The 26,730-nt window shown below is 35.4% G+C and overlaps 1 protein-coding gene across 1 annotated transcript in view; it reads right to left on the bottom strand.

The window, feature by feature from the left end:
* LOC114085467 (protein FAM13A-like) overlaps window positions 1-26,730 on the bottom strand; it is a 212,473-nt gene that overhangs the window by 128,483 nt on the left and 57,260 nt on the right. Inside the window, exon 4 of the mRNA XM_071614026.1 lies at window positions 18,380-18,557. Coding sequence (XP_071470127.1) covers window positions 18,380-18,557 — 178 coding nt within the window. The remainder of the gene's footprint in view (window positions 1-18,379; window positions 18,558-26,730) is intronic.

The raw sequence follows: 26,730 nt of genomic DNA, 5'->3' as shown, positions 1-26,730 counted from the left end.
AGGGAGACAGGTCATAGTGGTAGGGCAGAGTGCATACAAGGCCAAGAGGTCTTTAGGAACTTAATATAATGATAAAAGTGACCGTTCAAATCCCTTGGTAAAATATGAATTACTGTTTACATGTCATTTGGATAGCAGGCTAATAATTATTTGAGTGAAAAACAAAATCCATAAATCCTTACTCTAAAGTAAATCTAACTACAATTCAGAATCTAAGTATTAAAAATTATAAAAAAGTGAATATTTATGATTACCAAATCTAATATTTTAGATGACCCAAACAATACATTTTCTAATTTAATTTACACATATATTTGAGATTTTAAAATTAAAAAATAAAGCTGCAAAATACTAAGAGGCAACCTAATAAATAAATGTCCTTAAGGTGGAGAGCCTTTCAAGGATAATAATGAACTGGAGCAAAATGAATTGGTGTATGGGATCAATGCAGCCTTCCTCATTGAAAAAAAAAAACACACAAAGAATTAGCAGGTTTAAAAAATAGATAATAAGCTGAGAGAAATATTTCTAAGCTATTACAACAGAGAAATGGTTGTAGTATTTAAGGAACTAGTACAAATCAGCAATAAAAAGGTGAACACCAGCTTTGGAAAACTGAAAAAATGAGGGCAAAAAGACAACTTACAAATGCAGAGCTATCTAGGAAAAACAGGTTTCAAACAGGTACCACCTCACCATGAACAAGTAAGCAGACATTTTAAAAGAAATTATTTCATTTAGTTCATTGGCCAATATTAAAAAGGTTGATATTATCAATATTGGTGTGAACAAGGGGACACACTCATATATCACTGCTCACAGCATGAACTGGTGCTACTTGGATGACGTACACTCCCTCAGACCAGGACAGTCTACTTCTAACTGCACATCCAAAGAAAATAATTGGTTAAGTGTGAAAAAATGAATGTTCAGGAATAGTCTCTGTGAGCTGTTTATGGGGGACACAATTAGAGTGGTGATTAAGAGCTTGGAACTGAGGAGCCAGGCTGTCTGGATTTGGAATCCTGACTCTAACCTCTCACCAGCCATGTGACTTCAGCAAGTTAAATGTGCTTCAGTGTCCTTATATGCAAAGTGGAGATAATAATAGTACCTGCCTCATGGTGTCTTAGGATAAAATGAACAGATGTTTTAAAAACTCTTAGAACATTGCCAGGAACTCAGTAACAACTCAATAAATACTATAAATATAACAATAAATATTACTGATTATTATTGCTAAGAAAAAAAAAATCATGAGATGGCATGACAGCCTGGCTTAAATAAATGGTACTAATCAACAGGTCAGGATGCTATGCTGTCATCGAAAATGATCGGTGTAGAATTATATTTATAAGCATGGAAAAATGCCATGATACATGATGTTAAATTTTTAAACAAAGGTTATAGAGCAGCATTATTTTATCATCCCATCTTTAATCAACAATAAATGTAAACTATACACTTGAGCATGCAGAGAAGAGAATGTAAAAGCATAGAAGCTAAAGCTTGAATAGTGACTAAATCTGGGAAGAATTAAGGATGGTTTTCATTTCTATCTTTAAACTGTGGGCTTTTTAATATGAAAAATATTTTTGTCATTAGCATATGTTACTTTTGTAATAAAAATACGTTTTTACTCATATGGGGGATCTAAAAAGGCAATCAGAAAGCCATTTGGCACAGCTACATGTGGCAGTGGGATTGACAAAAACGAACTATAGGCAGGGAAGCAACCAGCGGGCCGGGTTGGTACACATTCAGGAAGAGAAATGGCAAACGTTCCCATCCTCTGTTCTTCAATATTTCAAAACCATGTTTATGGAGGATGGCAATAATCATACTAAAAATCAAGTGGACAACTTGCACTTTACAAATAACTATAATAACAGGCTTAGACATAGAAATATGTAAGATTAAAGCTTGGCTGAATTTTTTAAAATTTTCAACTATCTACACTTTTAAATCCAAATTACCAATTTTCAAAAGTAACATTTGGCCTGCAAACTAAATAAAGCTGCTTAGTAGCAGTTAGCAGACAAGATACCAGCAACAGGAGGCTTATCTGGTTTCACATCCTGTTTGTGTATACAAATTTAGCTGATTCCATCTAATATTTACTGATGTTGTCTAAACAACTACTCACACACAAATAGATCATGCAACTACAGATTACAAGTTAACATTATGTAGCACTAAATTACTCTGATACTTTTCTGTAAGAAAGCTGTCTTAAAAAAATTTTAGTGCTATGACTAAGCAACCCGCAACATCTTGGGTAGAAGCCTATGTAGAAGGGCATATCATTCAAAATTTGAAATCTGTTTATCTTTTTGGGCTTCAAGTGTACCTATAATGTTATTCATTAGCATTGAAACACTTGTTTTAGGGGGAAAGGTTAACTTACAGACCTATAGACAAAAGATGAAGCTGAATTTGATGAAAATTACTTACTCATCAGTAGCAATTGGTAAATTTGTTTTAATTACTGGAGATTAAAGACACTGGTGTTATTAAATCATGAAAACTAATGAAGTGTGCACAATAAGTTTAATGCAAAGTGCCAAGAATACTGACAACAAAAACCTAAGCTAAAAATCATCAGGAGTCTTTGGTTCCTTCATCAAATTACTTAACTCGAAGAGTTTTAAATAACTCTAAACAATAAACATAACCAGCCAATTTCCCAGTTTCTGGCATCTATCGATGTATCCTGAATTCCTAAGGCAAGTAACAAGTCAATCCCTGATGGCAGCAGACAGGCCTTGGGAGGTGGATAGTGCCAAGCAATCTGAGGAGGTCATAGGGTGCGCTTGATTTAAATACTAAGTGGAAAATGTTGGCTTCTGTTTGGAAATTATATTGAGCAAGAAAATTTCTTTAAATATTATAAAGCATACTCAATGCTGCTAAGAAGCTTGAAGAGGAAAGTGAAAAGTAGGACAGCTGAGGTAAGAGGGATGTCCTGATGGACATGTCTAGTTCACTAAGTGGTATGAGGGGCAGAGTCCATAAAACCCATCTTTCCCTTAATGCAACCTGAAATGCACTCAGCCAATGCATTTCAACACCACTCTGCTAACTGCCTACTGTGTACGAGGACACTTTCTTATAATCTCACTTACGTTCCAAAGAAAACTCTGTGGCTCCTATTTTATGGGAATGGCACAGTGATCAAGCACCCCTGGATTCGATCCCCAGTACAAAAAAAAAAAAAAAAAAAAATATATATATATATATATATATATATATATATATATATATATATATATATATTTAGCTTTTAGATTATACACACACACATACATATAGTCATATATATGTATATAAATACACACATATACATAGAGTCTAAAAGCTACATTTTTCATGGAAGAATATTACTGTTTAGTATGTTATAATAACATTTTTAAATTATAGAAATGTGGTGGACTCTGTGGGGTGCTGACCAAATGTCCTCCTTATGCCAGAAGCATCATTACTTCCCCTGCTGAGAGTTGCCAGTTTATGGCTTATAGCCAAGCCCCTCCCCTGAGATTACACCACCTACATCCCTGTTCATGTCCAGTGACTTAAAAGGGACCAAACCCTTGATTCAATTAGGGTTTCTCTTAAAGGCCTGTTCATTGTCTAAGCTCCCCTGTAATGAGGCCTGGTATGCATGGTGGCTCAAGTTCTGCTTAATCCTATTTTCCTATATTCCTTAGAAGTGTGGTTTCAGTATACCACCCAATAAAACACCTGCTCAAATATTAAGTCTCAGGTTTTATATTCTGGACATTTTAATCCATGATAAGAAATGATGCAGTGGGAATAAAAGAGAAGAAAACGAGAGTTCTAAATATGGGAAAAGAGACTAAAAATAAATAAAACAAATATTGAACATGGGGGGAAAAGTCACTTAGTAAGAACCTAATTGTAAAATGGGCAAAAGATAAATGTAACAAGAGAAAGAAAGACAAATGGCACTTGTAAGTAAAAATGTTCTACCACACTCATGCTGGGTACATCAGGGCACATGTGTAATCCCAGCCTAGGGAGGCTGAGGCAGGAGGACTGCAGTTGGAGACTAGCCTTGGCAAGACCCTGTCTCAAAAAATAATTTAAAAAGAGGGGCTGAAGATATAGCTCAGTGGTGGAGCACCCCTGTGTTTGTTTAATCCCCATGACCCCACCAAATGTTTTACCCTCATTTACGATTAAAAACAAGTCAAAACTGTTGTCATAGTCTGCAGTTGTACTTCAGTGGTAAAGTGCTTGCCTTACACATGTGAGGCACCGTGTTTGACTCTCAGCACCACATAAAAAATAAATAAATAATAATTGTGTTCATCTACAAAATGTAAAAACATTTAAAAATGTTTAAAAAAACTGTCACAAGCAATGAAGAATCTGAAAATAAACAAACACTCTTAGAATAGTACCTAAAAGAATAAAATACTTAAGCACAGAATTAATAATTATAAAACTTATACTCTGAAAACTATATAAAACATGATGAAAGGAAAACTGAAAAAGCAACTCACATTCATTAGAACATTTAATCCTTCAAAGATTTAATATTGCTTAAATGGCAAGCTTCCCCAAAGTGGTCTAGAGAGTCAATAGAATTCCCATCAGAATGCTGGCTGGCTCTTTTGCAGAAGTTTACAAACTGATCCCAAAGCACATATAGAAAACAAGTGACCCAAGATAGCAAAACAATCTAAAGAAGAACAAATTGGAGGATGGACACTTTCTGGTTTTGAAACTTTCTAAAAAATCAAGATAGTGTGATATTGGCATAGGGACAGATATAGATATCTATAGATGAGAATTGAGTGTCTAGAAATAAAACCTTACAGTCATGATCAACTGCCGTTTGACAAGGGTGCTATGACAATTCCATAGGGAAAAATGATTTTCAACCAATAGTACAGGAACAACTGAATATTCACAGGTAAAGTAATGCGGTTGGACCCTTTTCATCATACACAAAGCTAACTCCAAATTAACCTTAAAAATAAGAGTTAAAATTATAAACCTCTTAGAAGAAAGTATAAATAAAATCTTCATGATCTTGGTTTGACGATCCACACCAAAAGCAGAAGGGACAAAAGAAAAAAATCCATATGTTAGACATCATCAAAATTAAAAGCTTTTGGGCTAGGGTCACAATTTGGTCTCAGAGCATGTTTAGCACATGTGAGGCCCTGGGTTCAACCCCAGCACCCAAAAGAATAAAAAAATAAAAACTTTTATATTGAAAGGACACAATCAAGAAAATGAAAAGGCAACTTCTAAGATGAAAGAAAATTTTTGTAATTCCTATATTCCATATGGAAATTGTATACAAAATATATTTAAAAAGGACTATAATAAATTGGGCACAGAGGAGTGCCTTGGGAGGTGGAAGCAAAGGAATGCACGTTCAAGGTTAGCCTGGGCAACTTAGTGAGTCCCTGTCTCAAAATTTTTAAAAAAATTTTAAAAGGGCTGGAGGTGTTGCTAAGGTAAAGTGCCCTTGGATTTAATCCCCAATACCACAAAACAGACAAACAAACAAAATGATTACAACTCAATAAAGACAACCAAATTAAAAAATGAGCAGAGGTCTGGGTAGACATTTCTTCAAAAATATACAAGGCCAATGAGCACATGAAGAGATGCTCAATGTCATTAGTCATCAAGGAAATGCAAATCAAAACCACAATGGAATAGTACTTCAAACCCACTCAACAGCTGGAATCAAGATAGATAATAACAAGGGTCGATAAGGATGTGGAGACACTGCTTCCCTCACACACTGTTGATGGGAACGTAAAGTGATGCAGTCGTGTCGATAAACAATTTTTAGTTCTTCAAAATTTTAAAGAGTTTCCATGGGATCCAGGAATTCTACTCTTAATTATATACCCAAGAGAAAAAAAAAAAACACAAAACCTAAGTCCATGTAGAAACCCGTACATGAATGTTTATAGCAGCATTACTCATATTAGAACTGGGGGCATCCTAAACATTCATCAGCCAATGAGAGGATAAACAAAATGCTGACTATCTACACATGGAATATTACTCTCTAAAAGAAGCAATAAACTGCTGACATCTGCTACAACATGAATAGGCCTTGAAAACACTTTGCTAAATGAAAGAGGCCAGTCCCAAAGGAACACGTGATATGATTTTATTTACATATAATATCCAAAGAGGCAAACCACTAGACGCACAAAGTAGAAGAGTGGCTGTCCAGAGATGGAGAGAGGGATAAAAGGAAATAGGAAGTGACTGCCAATGGGTCCAGGATCTATTTGGGGATTGATGGAAATGTTCTAAAGTTGACGATAGTGATGGTTGCACAATTCTGCGAACATACTAAAAACTATCAGATTATATACTTTAAATGGTGAATTGTATAGTATGTAAATAGTATGATCATTACTCAATGGTTTGTTAATGAACTGACATCTTACTTATATCTGCATATAAAATATTCATTTTATCTAGACTGTAGAGGAAAAAAATAAACAATTATGCTTATATTTTTAGAAAGCATATTTTTCATTGTCATAATGGAGATGAAAGTGCAAAATCAAAGAAGTTAATTAAAAATCTTACAATGCTAAAATTGTTCTCAAAAATGTCAATATAAACCCATTATTTCTTTTTTTAAATCAATAATTCATTCAATAATTCATTTATCCATTATTTCTTGGAACTAGAAGTCATTAAGGCCTAGAAGCTATAGAGCTTGGCTTCCAAATGATATTCTTCCATAAAAGGAACCAAGTCTTCTTGAAGAAATGGCTAATTCCATCTTGGGAAATCATTTCTGGCCCAAAAGTTAAAAAATGCCATTACAGGGTCATATCAAAAGGACACAGTAGCAGGTTAATGGAGCTCCCACAACTGTCCAAATATGGAGTAACTTGAGCATTGAAAGTGAAATTGATCAAATTATATATTTTTATATATGCCACAATGAAACCCACCATTGTATATAATTAATATGAACCAATAACAAAAAAAGCTCAAAAATATATTGTTTATTCTCCACTGATGAGGGAAAGTTCTTTACAGAATATTATTTTAAAAAAAAGACTAATAGATTTAGAAAATCAAGAACCTGTAACCTCAAAAGAAAGACATGATTCAGGCTAAGAACATGAATAGACAATCAAACCATTGGTGAGAAGTCTGGGTGGGAACATACATTTGCCCAAATAATTACCCATCAGATTATTGTTAATGACAAAGGGAAATGTCATAGTTTTCAAGGAGAGACTTGAAAAGTGGTCTCTTCACTAAGAAAACAAATTAAGCATCAGTGTGGTACAAATGACCACAATGTGGCTCCTACTGGAGGCTATACAAAGCACCCAGGATCACTTGTGAAATATTTTTGCCAAAAAATTTAACTTGAATCTAACCAAGGTTTTATACCTGACATTTAGGTTACAGCAAATACAAAGAACAGAAACAAACAAACAAACAAAAAACAGGTAAGCAGTGCCATGAGGAAATACTTAGATCCAGAATGCACAGAGTTCCACAAGATGACGCCTGGTTTCTGAAAAGCCAGTGTGGTTACACAAGGACAAAGGAGTGTGGGCATGCACACGGGGAAGGAAGAAAGGCTGTTCTCTATTAAGGCAGGATCCTAACAACCAAACAGCCTGACTGAACTATTGGATCCTGTTTAGACAGATTGCAGTAAAAGCACTGTTGGGACCAACTGGATATTTGAACATGGACTATTCAAGTGATATGGTGGAACTGTCTATTTTCTTGGGTGTAATAAATATGGTTCTGTAGCAGAAGGTCTTCGTCTGTAAGAGATGCAAATTAATAGAGAGCTGGGGTTACAGCTCAGTAATAGAATGCATGCTTATTAGCATGTGAAAAAGATTAATAAAGATTGAAAAACAGGTCCCAAAATATAGTTAGATAGGAGGATAAAGTTCTAGTGTTTTACAGAACCGTACTACATCCTATTATATATTTTATGAAGAGAGGAACTTGAAGGCTCTGAACACAAAGAAATGATAAAGAAATGGAAATGCTTACTACCCTGAGTTGATCATTACATATTATATAATATCACACTGCACCCATAAGTATGAACAACTATGTGTTGATTAAAACAGAAAAAGGTTTTGGGGCTGGGGTTGTGGCTCCACTGAGTGGAGAGCTCGCCTAGTCAGGTGAGGCACTGGGTTCGATCCTCAGCACCACATAAAAATAAATAAATAAAAATAAAGGCATTGTGTCCACCTACAACTAAAAAAAAATTTGAAAAGAAAAAGGTTTCAACAATAAAATAAAATTAAAATAATTAGTATTAAAAAAAGGTGAAGAGAATAAAATGCCAAGAAAAGTGAGAAAGAGAAAGATACAAGGTTAATTATTTAGCATTGAATTAGCTGAGGTCTGCAACTTATTTGCAAATGGATCAACAAAAAACATACATTTATGTATGTACACAAATATAAAGCACATTTGTTTTATCAGGCTACTGAGAAATGTAATCTCATTATACTTACTACTCTTTCAAATTGTATGACTGAAATTTTTCATACAAAAAAGTTGTGGTAAAAACTTGAAAAACAATGAAATTCAAGTAAATTAATAAAAGTAGAAAATAATGAAATAATAAAAATTTAAATCAAATTTATTCAATAAGAATGGATCCTTTGAGAACAATAAAGAGAAAACACTTGCTATTCTGATCAAGATAAATAGTGCCAAGGAAAATAAACATTAGAAAAGGGAGAAAAGATATTATTATAACAGATAAGGAAATTTTAAATTTTAAAATAATTTTTATATAACTTTGTATTACATACATTTCCAAAACTAAGTGAAATGGGTGATCTGAGTAGATGGAATTTCCAAATTATTAAAATTAGCATAAGCAATAGTTAAAAAGCCTGAATTGACCAAAATCTGGGAGCTGGGTATGTAGTTTAGAGGTACAGAGGTTGCCTAGCATATGCAAGGCCCTGGGTTCAATCCTCAGTACTGGGAAAAAAGTGATTACAAAATTCATGGAAGAAGTTGAAAAGCTATCAGAATGTTCTCCTTCAAAATTTTTCAGATGTAGACAGCTTAAGCAATAGAGCATAAATCATCAATGGTCACAAAGTATAGAAAATTATGAAAACCTTTCTAGTTAGTTTCAGAATATCAAATATTCAAAATTTTGGCAAATAGACACACATTTAAAATTCAATGAGCAGGCAGGGAAAGGGTAAGCAGGAGAAACCCAGGGTCCCCACTCACATCCTGAATGCCTGAAGCATGTGCTGCTGGATAAGCCTGCAATCCTCACAGACCTTAAGCCCAGTCTGTGGAGCTGCCAAGTTACTGCACCATTAGTTTGCCCCAGAGAAGGAACTAGCCCAGACTGTGCCCTCCTAAAGGCTCTTGCTGTACAATATCGTCTTGAGACCTGCCTATCCAGGTTCCTATGAAGCAGGCAGGCAGTTGCCCCCATCCCTGCAAACTAGCCAGGTAGCCCTGTCCTCCACCCACAGCCCCAGGAATCACCTGGGCAGTCCATCTTCAGGGGTCCCCTCTGATGAGGTCCAGATTAATAGGTGACCCTACCCACTCTTCTGCTGTGCTGAAAGTAGCCAAGTGGTCCTGCCTTCCCACCCTCAGCCAGAGAAGCAGCCAGGCAGCTTTTCCTGAATGTCTTTGCTTGCTGAGGCCCCCAGAAAGCAACCAAATGGCTCCATCAACTCTCCAATGGCCTTAAGAAGCAGTTGAGCAGTCTATTCTCAGAAGTTCAGCCCACCACAGTCCTGAGCAGCAGATACCGAGGCCTGTCCACCTACCTTGACAGCTGGGCAGAACTTGCTGAGCAGGTCAGCCACAGAGGCCCTGTAAAGTCACACATGTAGCACTCAGACACTAAAGGTGACCTATCTGGGCTACGCCTGTCACCTGGCCTCCACACAGCACCTAGATACTGATAGGCACTCTAATTGGCTACTGGATGCAGTAAACTCTACCCACTTGGGCAGAATAGGGTGGCTCTTCCTACATAGAAGCCACTGAAACTGACATGCCCCACACCTGCAGCCAGGTGCACAAAAACCAGAGCTGTCAGGAAACCAGCTTGCTTAAGGGAGTTGTATCTCAGATGGAGGTGCACTCCCCAACCTCTGCAGCCTAGACCACTGGGACATTGCCAGCCTGGATTACAGCTCAAGAAGCTACACAGACACTACAGCACCTACCTGGAGCCAAAGCCTACACAGCCTATCCAATTAACATCCTAGGACACATTGCCAGGAGAAAGTACTGTGCTATTAAAGCCACCCAGTAAATTGTCAGAGGCAATTGGTCTGCCAGATACACAAATACCAACATAGATAAACGAGCAGCATGAAATAAACAAGGTAACAGGATGCCTCCAAGGAAACACAATAACTCTTAACAACAGACTCCACAGAAAATAAAACTGAAAAATTGGCTGAAAAATATAAAACAATGATTTTGAGGAAACTCAATGATACAAGAAATACAGACACGTAATTCAATGGAATTAGAAAGACAATTCATGAAATGAGAGAGAAATTTCACAGATACAGCTCATAAAATAGAACCAAACAAAACTTCTGGAGTTAAAGAATTCAATAAAAGTGCCAGGCATGGTGGCGCATGCCTGTAATCCCGGCAGCTCGGGAGGCTGAAGCAGGAGGATTGCAAAGCCAGCCTCAGCAAAAGCAAGGAGCTAAGCAACTCAGTGAGATCCCGTCTCTAAATAAAATACAAAATAGTGCTGTGGATGTGGCTCAGTGGTGGAGTGCCCCTGAGTTCAATCCCCAGAACCCCCCGCCAAAAGAATTCAATAAATTAAATTTAAAAATCCAGTTACGAGCCTCCACCACAGAATTGATCAGGTACAAGAAATAATTTCTGAGTTTGAAGATAAGTCTTTTGAAATAACCCTGTGAAACAAACAGGTAAAAACACATTAGAGAATGAAAAAAGCTTTTGAGATTCTTGGGACATAATTAAGCAAACAAATTTTCATATTATGGGTATTCCAGAAGAAAAGTGAAGAGAGAAGGCAATGTAAAACTTATTCAACAAAATGATTGCAGAAAACTCTTCAAATTATGGGAAAAACAGGGACTTCAAGGTCCAGGAAGCTCAAAGAACCCCTAATTGATACAAGCAAAAAAAGATCTTCTCCAAGGCACATTATAATCAAACTGTCAAAAGTACAAGACAAAGAGAGAATTCAAAAAACAGCAAGAAAAAAGCATTCTGTCACATATGAGAAATCTCCACGAAGGGCTGGGGTTGTGGCTCAGTGGCAGAACATTTGCCTTGCGTGTGTGAAGCCCTGGGTTCGATCCTCAGCATCACATAAAAATAAATAAATTAAATAAAGGTATTGTGTCCAACTACAACTAAAAAAATATTTTAAAAAAAGAAAGAAATCTCCATGAGACAAACATCAGATTTCTCAATAGAGAGGAGATCAGGAGAGAAATGAGATGATCTATTCAAAATACGTAAAGAAAAGAAACTATCAACCAAGGATGTTATGCTCAGAAAAACTATTCTTCAGAAATGAAAATGAAATCAAGTCTTTCTAGGACAAGAAAAACCTGAGGACATTCTCCCCCACCAGAGAGGCCCACAAGAAACATTGCAGGGTTCCTACCCTAGAAGCAGAAGACTGGTAACTTCCACGTGAAGAACATACAAAAGGATGAAACTCACTAGCTCAGATGCACTGCAGAGAAAATGAGAGGATCAAACCTGGTCTATGCAGAAAACTCCGAACCATAAAGGGGAACAGCAAGAGAGGAAGAAAGAAATAGCATATATAAAACAACTAAAAAAGCAAGAAGAATACATCTTTCTTTATTTATCAGCAGTAATGTTGAATTTAAAAGGACTAAATTATCAAATTAAAAGTTATAGATCAGCTGAATAAATTAAGAAAAAGACTCAATGATATGATTCCTACTAAACACTTATCTCATTAATAAAGACACACGTGCTGAAAGTAAAGGGATGGGAAAGGATATGCCACATGAACAAAAACCAAAAGCAAGCATGAGTAGCTATATTTATGTCAGATAAATAGACTTTTAAGTTAAAAACTGTGCAAAGAGATGAAGAAGGTCACTCTATAACAATAAAGGGATTAATGGAACAAAAGGAAATAACAATTGTAAATATAGATGCACACAACTCCACAGTGCTCAATTACATAAAGCAAATATTATCATATTATTACATAAAGCAAATATTATCATATTATTAAAAGGAAAGAGAAACTTTAATGCAATAGTAGTTGATGAATACAACACCCCACTTTCATCAGTGGACAGATCAACAAAGAAACATTAAACTATACTGCAGACCCAATGGACTCAACAGACATGCACACGACACTCCATCCCAGAGCTGCAGAATACATGCTCTTCTCATCAGCACATAGAACATTCTCCAGGATAACTGACTGTTAAGCCTCAAAACAAGTCTCAACATCAAAAAACTGAAACCATAGCATAAATATTCTCTGACCACAATGGAATAAAACTAGATATCAACAACAAGAACTTAAGACATTGTAGAAATACATGGACATTAAACAACATCCTCTTGAGAGTCACCAATGGGTTTAGGAAGAAATTCCAAGGGAAAATAAGAATTTTCTTGAAACAAATGAAAATGAAAACACAACATATCACAAGCATTGAGTTACAGCAAAAGCAGTATTAGAGGGAAATTCAGAATAACTACTTACATTTAAAAAATTCAAATGAACAACCTAATGATGCAACTAAAAAAAACGAGAAAGGCCAGAATAAACCAAAACCAAAATTATTGTTAAGAAAGAAATAACAAAGATTGCAGTAGAAATAATAACAGACCAAAACAAACAAACAAATCAGTTGCTTTTAAGAAATAAAATGAAAAGTGCTTTAGCCAAACTAATCAAGAAAAATAAAAAGATCCATATAAATGAAATCAGAAATGAAAAAGGAGATATTATAACTGATATCATCAAAAGACAAAAGATCATTAAGGACTTATAATCAATGATACACTGACAAATTAGAAAACTTAGAAGAAATGGATAAACTTCTGGGCACATATAATCTACCAAAATTGATCTACCTTGAGGATAAAGAAAATCAGAATAGACTAGTAACAAATAACGAGATCAAATTAGTAAGAAAAATTCTCCCAATAAAGAAAAATTTAGGACCAGAGGGCTTCACCACTAAATTTTATAAAAACTTTACAGAAAAACTCTCTTCCCAGAGTATCCCATATAACTAAAGGGAGGGAATCTTTTCAGACTCATTCTAGAAACCAACATTGCACTGATACCCAAACCAGACACAGACACAACAATAAAATTACAGACCATTTTCGCTGGTGAACATAGAAGCATATATTCCCAATAAAATACAGCAAATTGAATCTAACAGCATGTAAAAAAGATTATATACTATGATCAAGTTACATTTATCCAGTGGGTACAAGGATGGCTCAACATGAGCCAATTGACAAACATATATCACCAAACAGAAAGGACAAAAGTCATATGATCATCTCAGAAGATTCAGAAAAAGCATTCAGTGAAATCTACTAACCCTTCATGAAAACTTAGGTATAGAAAGAACATACCTCAACACAATGAGGTTCTGCATGACAAACCCACAGTCACCAACATACTGAATGGAAAAAAGCTGAAAGGATTTCTGCTAAGATAAGGAACAAGAAAAGAAAATAAAACTAGATATCAACAACAAGAACTTAAGACATTGTAGAAATACATGGACATTAAACAACATCCTCTTGAGAGTCACCAATGGGTTTAGGAAGAAATTCCAAGGGAAAATAAGAATTTTCTTGAAACAAATGAAAATGAAAACACAACATATCACAAGCATTGAGATACAGCAAAAGCAGTATCATTTCCACCACTCTTATTCAACAATTCTCTGCAATTAGGCAAGAGAAAGAAATAAAAGATGGCTGGATGTATCTTAGTGACAGAGCACTGGCCTCCTGGGATTGAACCCAGGACTACATACACATACACACATGCCCCAAATGAACAAAAAGGAATAAAAGACATACAAATAGAAAAGAAGGAAATCAAATCATCTCTGTTAGCAGATGACATTATTTTATACATAGAAAAAACAAAAGACCCAAGAAACTGTCAGAACTGATAAATAAATATAGTAAGGTTGCAGGGATACAATATTAATATACAAAAAGGTAGCTTTTTGTATATGCCTATAATAATATTTCTGAGAAGGAAATCAAGAAACCAGTCCCATCCACAATATTTAAAACAACTCAAAAACACCTAGAAATAGATTAAACCAAGGAAGTGATTGATTTCTATAATGAAAATTATAAAACTCCAGTAAAATTGAAGAGGATACAAAACAAAAAACAAAAACAAAAACCAGAAAGACATCTTGTGTTTATAGATTGGAAGAACTTTCCTTTGTCAAAATGTACACACTCAAATTGATCTACAAATTCAACGCCATTCCTATCAAAATACCAGTGACATTCTTAATAGAATTATTAAAATTGAGAGAACCACAGAAGACCCCAAATACCCAAAGCAATTCTGAGAAAAAGGAACCAACGTTGGAGGCATTATAATACCCAACCTCAAAATACACTACAAAGCTACGGTACCTGGTATAGAAACAGACACATAGATCGATGGAACAGACTAGAAAATCCAGAAATAAATCCAAGGATGTACAGCCAATTGTTTCTAACAAAGATAGAAAGAACATGCATTGCAGAAAGAAAAATTTCTTCACTGAATTGTGCTGGGAAAACTGTATATCCATATGCAAAGAAACACTGGACGTTGGTCTAGGTAAAAAAAATTTTGGATATGACACCAAAAACAGAGGTAGCAAATGCAAAAATTGATTATTGGGATTACATTAAACTAAAAAGCTTCTGCACAGCAAAAGGAAACAATCAAGAAGGTGAAGAGATGCCAAGCACAGTGGCACATGACTGTATTCCCAGCAACTGGGAAGACTGAGAAGGAATATTTCAAGCTCCAGCCCAGCCTCAGCAACTTAGGAAGGCTCTGTCTCAAAATAAAAAAATTTAAAAAGGCCTAGGGATAAAGCTTAAGTTCCCCTGGGTTTCATCCTCTGTACCAAAGGGAAATAGAGAGGAAGGGAGGGAGGGAGGGAGGGAGGGATGTATGGATGGATGAGGGGGAGAGAGAGAGCAAGAAGGGATGACTTATAGAATATGAAAAAATATTTTCAAATTCATCTAAAAAGGGATTAATTTCCAGAACACATAAGGAACTCAAATAATTCAACAGCAAAAACACAAATAATCTGATTCAAAAATGGGCAAATGACTTGAATAGATATTTATTAAAAGAAGATATATAAATGGCAGGCAAGTATTTGAAAAAAATGCTCAACATCACTAACCATTAGAGAAATGCAAATCAAAAACTCAAATATCATTTCACCCCAGTTAAAAAAATATTACCAAAAATAACAAATGCTGGTGAGGATATGGAGAAAGAGAAACTCTTAGTTTCAAACTGTTAGTGTGAATGCAAATAGTCAACCACCTATGGAAGAGTATGGAGGTTCCTCAAAAAATGAAAGATAGGACTCCCAAATGATCTAGCCATCCTACTTTTGGTATATATCCAAATGAATAAAATCAACACTTCAAAGAAACACTTGCACTCTCCTGTTAATTGCAGCACTATTCCCAAGATATGGAATTGGCCTAGATGTTCATCAATGTATGAATGAAGAAAATGTGGCATATATACACAATGGAATCAGCAATACAGCCATAAAAAGGAAAGAAATTCTGCCCTTTACTGAAATATGAAATTGCAGGACATGATATTAGGTAAAATAAGTTAGGAAATATTACATATTCTCACTTATGTGTGAAAGCTAAAATGTTGATCTCAAAGAGAGAACAGAAGAGTGGTTACTGGAGCCTGGGAAGGTTGTGGAGGAAGGGGTATCTAGAGAAATGGTTAATGGGTAAAGGGATGCAGTTAAATAGGAGGAATCACCTCTGATGTTCTATAGCATCTTAGGATAACTGTCTTTGACAATAATTAATTGAATACTTCAAATCATTATTAGACAGGATTTTAAATGTTCCCAACGTAAAGAAATGATAAATATCTGAAGTGACAGAGATGTCAGTTACCCTGATCTAATCAATGCAGATTGTACACACTCAATGAAATATATGTACAATTACAATTGGAAACAAAACATATTTAAAAAATTAAAAATAAAATTAGGGAATAGTGATGTATTTCGGTGATAGAGTACTTATCTTGCAGTGCAAGGCTCTGGGTTTGAACCCCAGCACTAAAATCAATCAATTGATCAATCAATCAATAAAATGTAAAATTAAATGAGCAAAGGTGTAACTGTTCTGTGCCTGGCTTACATCAAATACCACACAAACTATTGTTATCTGGGTGCAGTAGCACATACCTGCAGTGCTAACTACTTGGGAGCCTAAGGCAAGGGGATCCCTTGAGTCTGAGAGTTCAAGACTAGGTTAAGCAACATAGTAAGACCCCATCTTTAGAACAGAAATAAAACTATTTTCCCTTATGAACATGGTTGCAAATATCCTTTCCTTTGTTTTGTTTTTTAGTAATTCATATTGAAAGAATTATCTCTGAATGGACAGTTTTCGTTTACAATCTTTGTAACATTATGGTTCACTAATAATCTTTTTAACATTTGTGGATTAACTGTGGTCACTGGAGTTGAAGTGTCTGCTTTTCCTTGGCCTAGATAGAAGAGCTTGAAGCACAAACTAAATCATGTCCTTCTCTTTAGAAATCAATCAGTTTAATGAGAAAGTAAAATACTTGGTAAGTGCTCAATAAATACTACCTGTTATAACTATATTTCAATGATGAAAGTCCCTTGCACAGATTTCTGTATCCATAAATTTAAAAATACATGCTATTTAGTAGATCAAACAATGTGAATGTACTTAATATCACTAAACTTTATCCTTAAAAATGGTAAATTTTATGTTGTGCAATTTTATCATAGTAAAAAGTAAAATCATAGTAATTAGAACATACAATAAAAACTTACTTATTGATTTTTTGATTGATAAATTAGAACAAGTTACCAGAAATTCCAAATCCAGCCAAATTTATAAATCAGCAGTGATGTATGAATCTGTGTTTAGTGCTCATTAAATAAGCATTCTACTTAAAATTCATTTTTACATATACAAGAACCTAGGGTTTCAAAATCAGTGAATCGTTTTCTACTTACACCTTTATTTCTCACATGTAGATCACCAAAGATTTACTAACAGAAAGGAGTTAAAAGAACAAATACTCTTTACTACCACAGAGCTCTGGAATAAGATGAGAAATCAGGTGAACCAGTGTTTGAGGTATTTATTCATGAGACCCTAACATATCCTATGAAACACCATTACTTAAAAGTTAACAGCTTTAAAATCACAAACAGGATAATTATCAAGGTAGACCTTCTCTCCAAATAAGGCAGTGACAGGCCAGGATCTATGATCTAAGCCACAGTCTATATTTAGACATTGGGAGGCCTGTAATACTACTAGCTCTGGGCAGCTGAATGAGCCTGAAGATTAATGGAGTTTAATGGAGTGGAGAAGTAGATGCTCTATTAAAAAAATCTTCAGAGAGTGCGAGTGTTCTCTTTCTCTAGAAGAAACACTAGAAGGAATGTATTTGATATCAGAGGCGATTAATAGAAGAGTAAATGACTTCTAGATTGCAAAGATCATGTTTCATATATCAACAATTAGAAAGCTTTAAGGAATAATGGAAAGTAAAACAAAGCTTTACAGAAGTTCTTGTGGCCAGTGATACAGCACTTATCAAAGCTGACAAGTTTATTTATAGTCTAGTTTGATTTCTAGAAAATTAAATTCAGAAAAATAGATGAAGCTGGGGTTACATTTTCTGACACTGACATTCTGCTCATAATTTGCCATCATTAGCAATAATTTGAACTTCATCAATATTAAAATGATTGCTATACCACACTCCTTCCCTTTCTGCTAATTGACATTTCATATTATGAATTTTTTAAATGCCCTTTTTAGAGTATATAAAACTTATCCCCAGAATTTTAAATAGTTATTTGGATTTGTTTTGCAAGTTAGGGTTTCGTCAGAAGGCATATTCACCTGATTTCTTCAAAAACAAGGCTAAAATGCCCCAAATCAATGGGACTTCTCCAGTATAAACAGGTTGACTTTTCAGATAAACATATGCTTCCTACATCCCAGTAATTTCACAAAGTAGCAAGCAAAAAAAATGGAATATGAAGATATTAACAGCAAAACCCCACTAACTTACTGAAAGAAGTTTGGACCGAACACAGTGGCGAGATTGTGAACATTCATGCGATTCTGCAGGTGATGCTTGGCCACTTTTGTCAAGAACTGGCAGAGGTACTTGAGGAGGCAGTAGTGGGTGTCTGGAAGCTCTCTTATTAAATCTCTTAAACTGTGTTCCTGAGCATCACATCTGCCATCTGGAAAAAAAAAAAGAATAAAAAAATGTTCTCAAGTATATTTCACAGGCAACAAAAGCATACAGATATAATAAATCCAAACCTTTTATTCAGAAAAAAATTCCCTAGAGACTAATATAGGCCTTGAGCATTTGATGTTATTAAAGTTTTTAAAATTTAAAAAAATTTTTTTTGCACTGCTGGAGGAATCTTGTGTGTTGTGCATGCTTGGTAAGCACTCTACCATGGAGCAAGACACCCCAGCTCTTTATTTATTTATTTTTTCCCGTTAAAGAATTACTAATTTATTCAAGAAATTCTGAACATCACAAGTTTTACTTAGTGTATAAAATGGATTTGTATTTCAATTTTTTGGGTTTTTCCCCAATACGAAAATATTGGTTAGATTTTTATTCCATAGTAAAATTTTTCAGTTGATAAATGTCTTTGAGTTTGTACAAAAAAAGAATTAGATCTTGCTGGATTGTCACAAGAGACACTAAACTTATTGATCAGCTACTGTGATGAAAACTGAAGGAAACATAATTTTTATGTAGTTTTGTAATCTTGACAGTTTTCCTCCTTGAACAAACTCGAGTCAGTCTTCTCTGAGCTCTTTTTCAACTAAACCCACATTGGATACGTCCTCAAGAACCTTAGCAAGAATCTCTCATCCTAAATATTCAGTCACTCTGATATCCAAGCAACTAACTCATCTCCCACCATCCTCAGATGGTGTGTGACTATGTTGTTGCCTTCAACAAGATTCTAATTAGGCAGGTTTAACCACAATCACTTCTTACCCCAGATGCTTCCTCTTAGTGATTTTCTATTCACCAACTGTCCTCACTCCACATTTGCTCCTTGGCTATAAAATTCCCACTTTTCACTGTCACATTCCAAGTTGATTCCGATCCTTCCTTCTGCAAAACCCCAATGCAGTAGTTACTGTACTGAATAAAGTCTGTCACCAATCTCTAAGAAGTATGAGAATGGATGACTCTTTAATATTTAATGTGCCATAAATACTAGTCCCCTTTATTGGAGATTTCACCTTTTGTGACTGCAAATACCACAATTGTGATCTGAAAATATTACATAAAAATTACAGAAATAATTAATAAGTTCTAAAGAAATTTGATCATACTGTATTGTTATGACACTTTATAATTAATGTTGTTAATTTCTTACTGTGCGTAATTTATACATTATATTGCGTCATAGGTGTTTATGGATAGAAAAAACAGTACTAACTGTGGCTGGTACCATTTGTGGTTTCAGGCATCCTCTGGGGGTCTTGGAACATATCCCCCATGGCAAAAAAAGGGGATTACTACCATTCAGAATTCAATATGCAACTCTCATACAAAAGTCTAATAATCTTGCATCAAACCAAAGTGTCTGATGATGTGTCAAAAGTCACAGGAGGCAGATGAAAAGTTTCCCTTAATTTTGGGGATTTGTTTCGCCAATACTTATATACAGTAAAGTTGCTAATGTGTACCATTATGTTCTGGTTTCTGTCAGAGGAAAATACAAATCTTTTATAACAAATAGTTCAGGGGGATAATCCAAATCTACCCCTTTAATAGGCATCTAAAAGAACAAAAGTTTAATTCATATAAATTAATACACAGATTGAATTCTGTAGACTGGTCAGTTTTAGCCAATCAAGTGACTATAAAACTGAACAGTGAGGCAAACAGATCCAAAGAAAGATTAGCTACAAAACATGTGCCTAACATAATGCCACTGACAAAGTGAAAACACACAGAATGTCACATGCAGAAAGGGATAGTGAGTGGCTGCACAGGATCTGAGGGCAAGCTCGGGAACTTCCTGCATGAGGACCTTGGTTCTGCTACCTACTACCTACTACTTACTACCTAGATGACCAAGGTGGTACTGCTTGTGACGATGTTAATCCCCATTGCACTATATTTTTAAGTAGCAGGGATATATGAGAAATTAAAATATTTGGGACTGGGTTGTAGTAGCTCAGTGGTAGATCACTTGCCTTGCATGCATGAAGCACTGGGTTCGAATCTCAGCATCCCAGAAAAATAAATAAAGATATTGTGTTCATCTACAACTAAAAAAAAAAAAATTTAAAAAAAGAAATGAAAATAATTAACTTTGGAGTAATTAAAAACTAACTGATGACACCCTTTTCTCATGTTTATATTATAAAATTAAACAAATATGAACCTATTTTACCCTTTCTCTTTTTTTTTTAATGGGGACTAATTCAAAATTAGTCTAGTTCGTTTCTCTGTTTAAAACTCTGGTCCAAGTCTCAGCATTTAAGGAGACAAACAACAGGGTTCCAGGCCTCTGGCTTTGAGATGAAACCTCAAACCCTAAGACAGGCAGCGTGTGAAGACACTGGATCAAATAGAATAATATTCAAAATAGTTACCAACTTATGATAATAACATCTTTGAAAAAGAATCAGCACTTTTATTATTTACTTTCAATTTCTTAAATATAATAAATTTACCAGGAAATAAATTTGACAAGTAATGGGAAGGGAAACATATATTTAAAGAGTTATACGCTTAACAAAATAACACATGGCACGAATGCAAGAATCATTAAGTATGTTCTCAAAAGGCAAAAGTAACTGATAAAGAATCACCTTATAACTATTTCCTTCTCCCCCAATGCAATTCCATTTTCTATGATGGAAGACAGATTCACGGATTCCCTTGCTAGGCAAGGGTGTGAGTATCCTCTACAGTAGCAGCTTTGACAGCAGCACTTCCACACTTAAACCTTAAATAGTTCAAATATACCTTCCCAATCCTTGTTCAGATATATTGACAGTAAAGACCTTAATTTATTAGCATGACATCTCTCCTCACCTCTTTTCATACTGACTAATTATGTGCTAACATACTGAGAATCTATAATTTGTTCTGTTTCCAGAAATACCTGATAAATAACACCATTGCTGCCAGCCTGCCAGAGTCCTACAGACCAGATTTCCTATATCTGAGAACAACAGTTGCTCAGCACCTTCAGGGAAGGCTCATGGAATGCTTAGCATAGCAGGAGTGAAGCCATAACAGTATAAATGTGACTATTAAGAAGAAGCCTTCTGATGTGTGCAAGAAACAAAATTCATAATACAGGTCGAGCATTCCTTATCCAAAATGCTTTGGACGAGAAGTCTTCTTTATTTCAGATTTTTAAATATTTGCATAACACAAGACGATATTTTGAAAACGGGACCCAAGTCTAAGCATGATATTCTCGTACATACCTTATACATATAGCCTGAAGGTAATTTCACACAATATTTTTAGTACACTTGCATTTCAACACAAGAGGTCACATGTGGAATTTTCTACTGTGGTATCACATAGGTACTCAAAAAATTTTGGGGTTTTGGACCATTTCAGATTTGGGATTAAGAATATTCAACCTTCTGGGTGAGGCGGTGCATGCCTGTAATCCCAGCTGCTTGGGAGGCTGAGGCAGGAGGATCATGAGTTCAAAAGCCAGCCTCAGCAATGTGGAGGCACTAAGCAATTCAGTGAGACCCTGTCTCTAAATAAAATACGAAATAGGGCTAGGGATGTGGCTCAGTGATTGAGTGCCCCTGGGTTCAATCCCCAGTACAAAAATAAAATAAAATAAAAGAATGTTCAACCATTAATTGTTATTGCATGTGTTGTTTTTTAAATTGCTCATATTTAAACGTTGCTTCATTTATTCATATTCTTGTATTCATATTGGTAAATACAATGTCTCCCCTCAAGGTCTCACATTATAAAAAAGAGTTAGGAATGATTTTATTTTTATGTACCTTTACCCATAATATAAATTTATTGTACGTTATAGGTGATATTTATCTTTCTGTGTCTGACATTCTCTAATAGCAAGGATATAGCACTGCACAAAGCAAAATCCATACATTTATGAAACTTATTCTAATTGATGTGGAAATAGACAATCAAATAAATTTAAAATATATATGCAAAATGATAAATTAAGTGCTATGAAGAAACACACCGCAGAATAAAAGGGAGTAAAGCAGAGTGATGAGGAAAGGGGAGATGTTATTTCATTCACCATGGTTAGGGACGCCCTATTAATATCAGGACACTTAAGCAAAGTTCATGGAAATGGGAAAGTATATTCTCTGCAGAGGAAGTGCCAAGGCCCTGAGGTGGAAGTCTTAGGCCTGGGGCCAAGCAGAAGTGGATGGGGAGAATAATGGGGAATGAGGTCAGGAGATGATGAGATGAAGGGCAGATCACTAGTCTGATCAGGAGCCATTGTCCTTTTCTTTTTCTTCACCTCACCCCCCCCCCCCCCCAGTAAGAGTTTTGGGATATGAAGAGACATCATCTGAGGTAAAGAACCACTTCAATTGCTGTGCTGCGTCTAGACTGGAGGACCTTGTTCTGACCCTGGGAGACTAGTAAAGGAAGGATAGTCAGTTCAGAGAAGAAAGGCTGGTGCCCGGACAGCCTGATCATGTGAGATGTAAGATGAGGGTGAATTCTGGATATAGCTGGAATGTATCCAGTTTATTATATGAAAAATGCTTGCTTTATATGTGAAAAATACATGTATAAAATAGTCAATCATTCTGCAAATGTTTATGGAGTGACTAACTCTGTGCCAGGTGTCATTCTAAACATTTTGGATACATCAGTAAACAAAGCAGAGATCTTTATCCTCAGGGAACTTGCCAACTACGATTTTAAATAAGATTGTTAGAAAGGTATGATTGAGAATGTATTGAATGTATGTAAAGTTAAAAATCCACAAACTGGCATATGCAAGCTCTCTCAGAGTCAGAAGTTGAGTTTTAACCATCTTTTAAATGCCTTTAATGCCTTGCATATAAAAAGTGATGATCAACAGTTAAGTAGAGGAAGGCCAATAAGAGGAGGGAAGAGGAAAGGGAAATGGGGAGCACTAGGGAGTAAAACGGAGTAAATCAAATTCCATACATTTAATTTAATGGGAATGTTAATTCATTTTTGACAAACCGTAACTGTTTAAATTCTGGGAGGTTTGTGAGGGGAGAAGTTTTAATAAAAGCCTACAAGAATGTGCACAAAATGTTTTACATGAGAGTAAGCAAAAGATGAATTATCTTTCTTTCTAAATATGCATTTACATATTTTTGTTAAAATGATTTTGTTAAAATGAACCCAACTGTTATGTATAGCTCTAATGATCTGATAAAGAAATTCTGAAAAAAAATGTGATGATCAAGAAATACTTTTAATAGAATAATACACACTTCTAAGATACAGTAAGACAAACTAGCATAGGAATAAAGTGAGCTATATCTCTCAATTTATGTTAAGGAAATATGTAACAATTAGTCCAATTATAGAACTACCTGGGAGGCGGTCATTGGATTCAAACAGTACTTAAATGATAAGAACAGTTGCTTTTAAAGATGGGCTGGTGGGGCCTGATTGTAGACCCAGCTACTCTGGGAGCTAAGGTAGAGAGGATTGCTGGAGTTCCAGGGGGTTCAGGCCAGCCCAGGCAACACACCAAGACCCTGACTTAAAAAAAAAAAAAGGCACAGAGCCTCAGAAATAAAAGCAAAATGTACCATGCAAATGTACTAACATATTTTGATGTTATAAATTTGCAGTTATTTCTAAAATTCAACTGGAATAAAAATGAGAACAATATAATATAGTTCATAAATCCACAAGTTTTAAGAAAATTTTGCAGATGGGAATAATGGTTCATAATTGAAATAGTCACCATTTTCTTTAACATCCATCTTTTTCTAGGCCAAGAACTACCTTTTCCCATTAGTGCAAAGTACCCCTTCAAATTATTCAAGTTTTTTCTGAGAGTTTTCATTAAATTTGACCCATTCCTCAATTGAAAATATAACATATAATTAGCACAGTGTACGAAGTATACAGAGAAATCTACTCAGCACTTATAAAGACCATAAATACTTTTTGTTCCAGGGGAAGGGCAAACACTGAACCATGTAACAAACATTTGCTCTCATTAACAAAAGATTGTGATCCTGAGCAACAATGGTGCACCTATATCACAGCACACAAAGCAGGACAGAACCTAACTCTGTGACATTTGTCCCAGTGCTTTCCACAGGCCTCTGTTGTCCAATGGGCATGAGGTTGTGTTATACTTGTAATCAGCCTTAAGGAGAAATGATCATTATTACAGGGCACCTAACACTATGTTCTCACACACAAAACACTTTAAGCAATGTTATCTGAATCAATAAACAAGAAAATTGTTGAGTAGTGGGAGGTGGGAATCTTAATTCATTTTTGACAAACCGTAGCTGTTTAAATTCTGGGAGGTTTGTGAGGGGAGACGTTTTAATAAAAGCCTACAAGAATGTGCACAAAATGTTTTACATGAGAGTAAGCAAAGAATGAATTATCTTTCTTTCTAAATATGCATTTACACTAGAAGGTGGGGGTGGGGAGGAGTGTCTGAAATGTCAGCTCCACTGGATCAGACTGGGTTTGACTTCTGCAGTCACTCTCCAGGAACAGAATTGCCTCTCTAAAGTGAAGAGAAGCTGATGGAGACAACTTAATTACAGCTTTAGTTTAATGGAACCAGCATTTTCCTGGGCAAAAGGTGAAGTTACACCTTTACAAATCTCTGGTAACCTGTGACCACGACAAGGTTCTCAAAGGCCTCACATACATTCTCAAAGGGGAGCATGATAAAGTGACTAATAAAAATTAATAAATGACAGTCTGTCCTTAAACATTATTAATGGAACTACAAATCTTATCATTCTGATTAGACTCTGCAAGATACAGAGGTGTATTTATTGCTCAATTACCTGATATTTACACTGTACCTCTTCTGCAAGAGCAAAGACCTGCAGAAAGAACCATCAAGCAGGTGATCCTTTTAGTCTTACAACCAGAAACGACTCTCAATGACACCCACACAGTAGCACAGCAGATTTATTTTGTGGATATTTATAGGGTGCTGGATGCTTGTCAGTGGGGCAGGTGGCATGAATAAAAATGTGTGAAAAATCTTACCTAATGTCAAAATTGGGAGCACTGAATCTAGGCTCGATCTTAGACACCTGCTTTTAACAGCTGAATAAACTGCATAAAAATATAAGTACAAAGTAGACTAACATATTTTGATGTTATAAATTTGTGCTTTAGGAAGGGGAGCCTCCCACAAGATAACACACTAATCTTGAACAATACTGGCAAAGGCCCAACTAGTAAGGTGTGGCTTTCTCCATAAGTCCAGTGCTTTATTAAGTGGCCAAAGTACAGTTAATGTATAATTTTGACAGAAATCACATTGGTGCCAGTTGTTTTTTCCCTAGGTATTATTGATTAAATGCTCAGCTGTAAGTGACATCTAAATGGATCTGGTATCACCTGAGTTAGACCAGCAAGACTAAAGTTATTTAAGCCTATTTCACATGTCCTCCTTTTCTCCCTTCAGGATCTCAAATTATTCATAGACCCAGTACAAAAGGTTGTTTCTAGATGGGCACAGTAGCAACCGGGGAGGCTGAAACAGGAGGATTGCAAGTTTGAGGCCAGCCTCAGCAACTTAGGCCCTAAACAACTTAGTGAAACTATAGGTCTCAGAATTTTAAAAAATATATATGAAGGGCAAAGGATGTAGCTTAGTGGTAAAGCACTTCTGAGTTAAATTTCTAGTCCCCACTCACCCCGCAAAAAGGTTATTTCTATGGGTTCAGTAAAGCTTAACAGAGTTAGGCTAGAGATGAAGTGATGAGCAAGCTAATCATGTGGAATCTCTTCAAACTGATATCATGTAAACAAATTTTCAATATTTATTTCATGTGGGTTGACTTTCTATAATACAAATTGTATACTTTTAAGATAATTTATTTGTTGGATGTTTTATCTTTCTTTCAGTTCAAACCAAATAAGATGCTCCACTCATAAAAGCATCAGGGAAAAATGAATGTACTGAGAATTTCACCCAGTTTACAACAATTCATTCTTAAATTCCCAATAGTTATTATCTTTGTGGCCTTGGAGCTGTTGGGTCCTCTCTCTTTATTCTCTTCAAGCTCTTAATCTTCCTGCTATTAAGAAAAAAATTCTATTACTTTTACTATGAGAATAGCTAGAATATAAAAAGACAGAAATAACAGGTGTCAGCAAGGGTGTGTAGAACTTAATCATTCATTACTGATGGGAATGTTAAATTG

This window comes from Marmota flaviventris, chromosome 7 (assembly GCF_047511675.1).
Source record: "Marmota flaviventris isolate mMarFla1 chromosome 7, mMarFla1.hap1, whole genome shotgun sequence".
Taxonomy (NCBI): domain Eukaryota; kingdom Metazoa; phylum Chordata; class Mammalia; order Rodentia; family Sciuridae; genus Marmota; species Marmota flaviventris.
The sequence above is the reverse complement of the archived record's forward strand: the minus strand, read 5'-3'. Positions and strand labels throughout refer to the sequence as shown.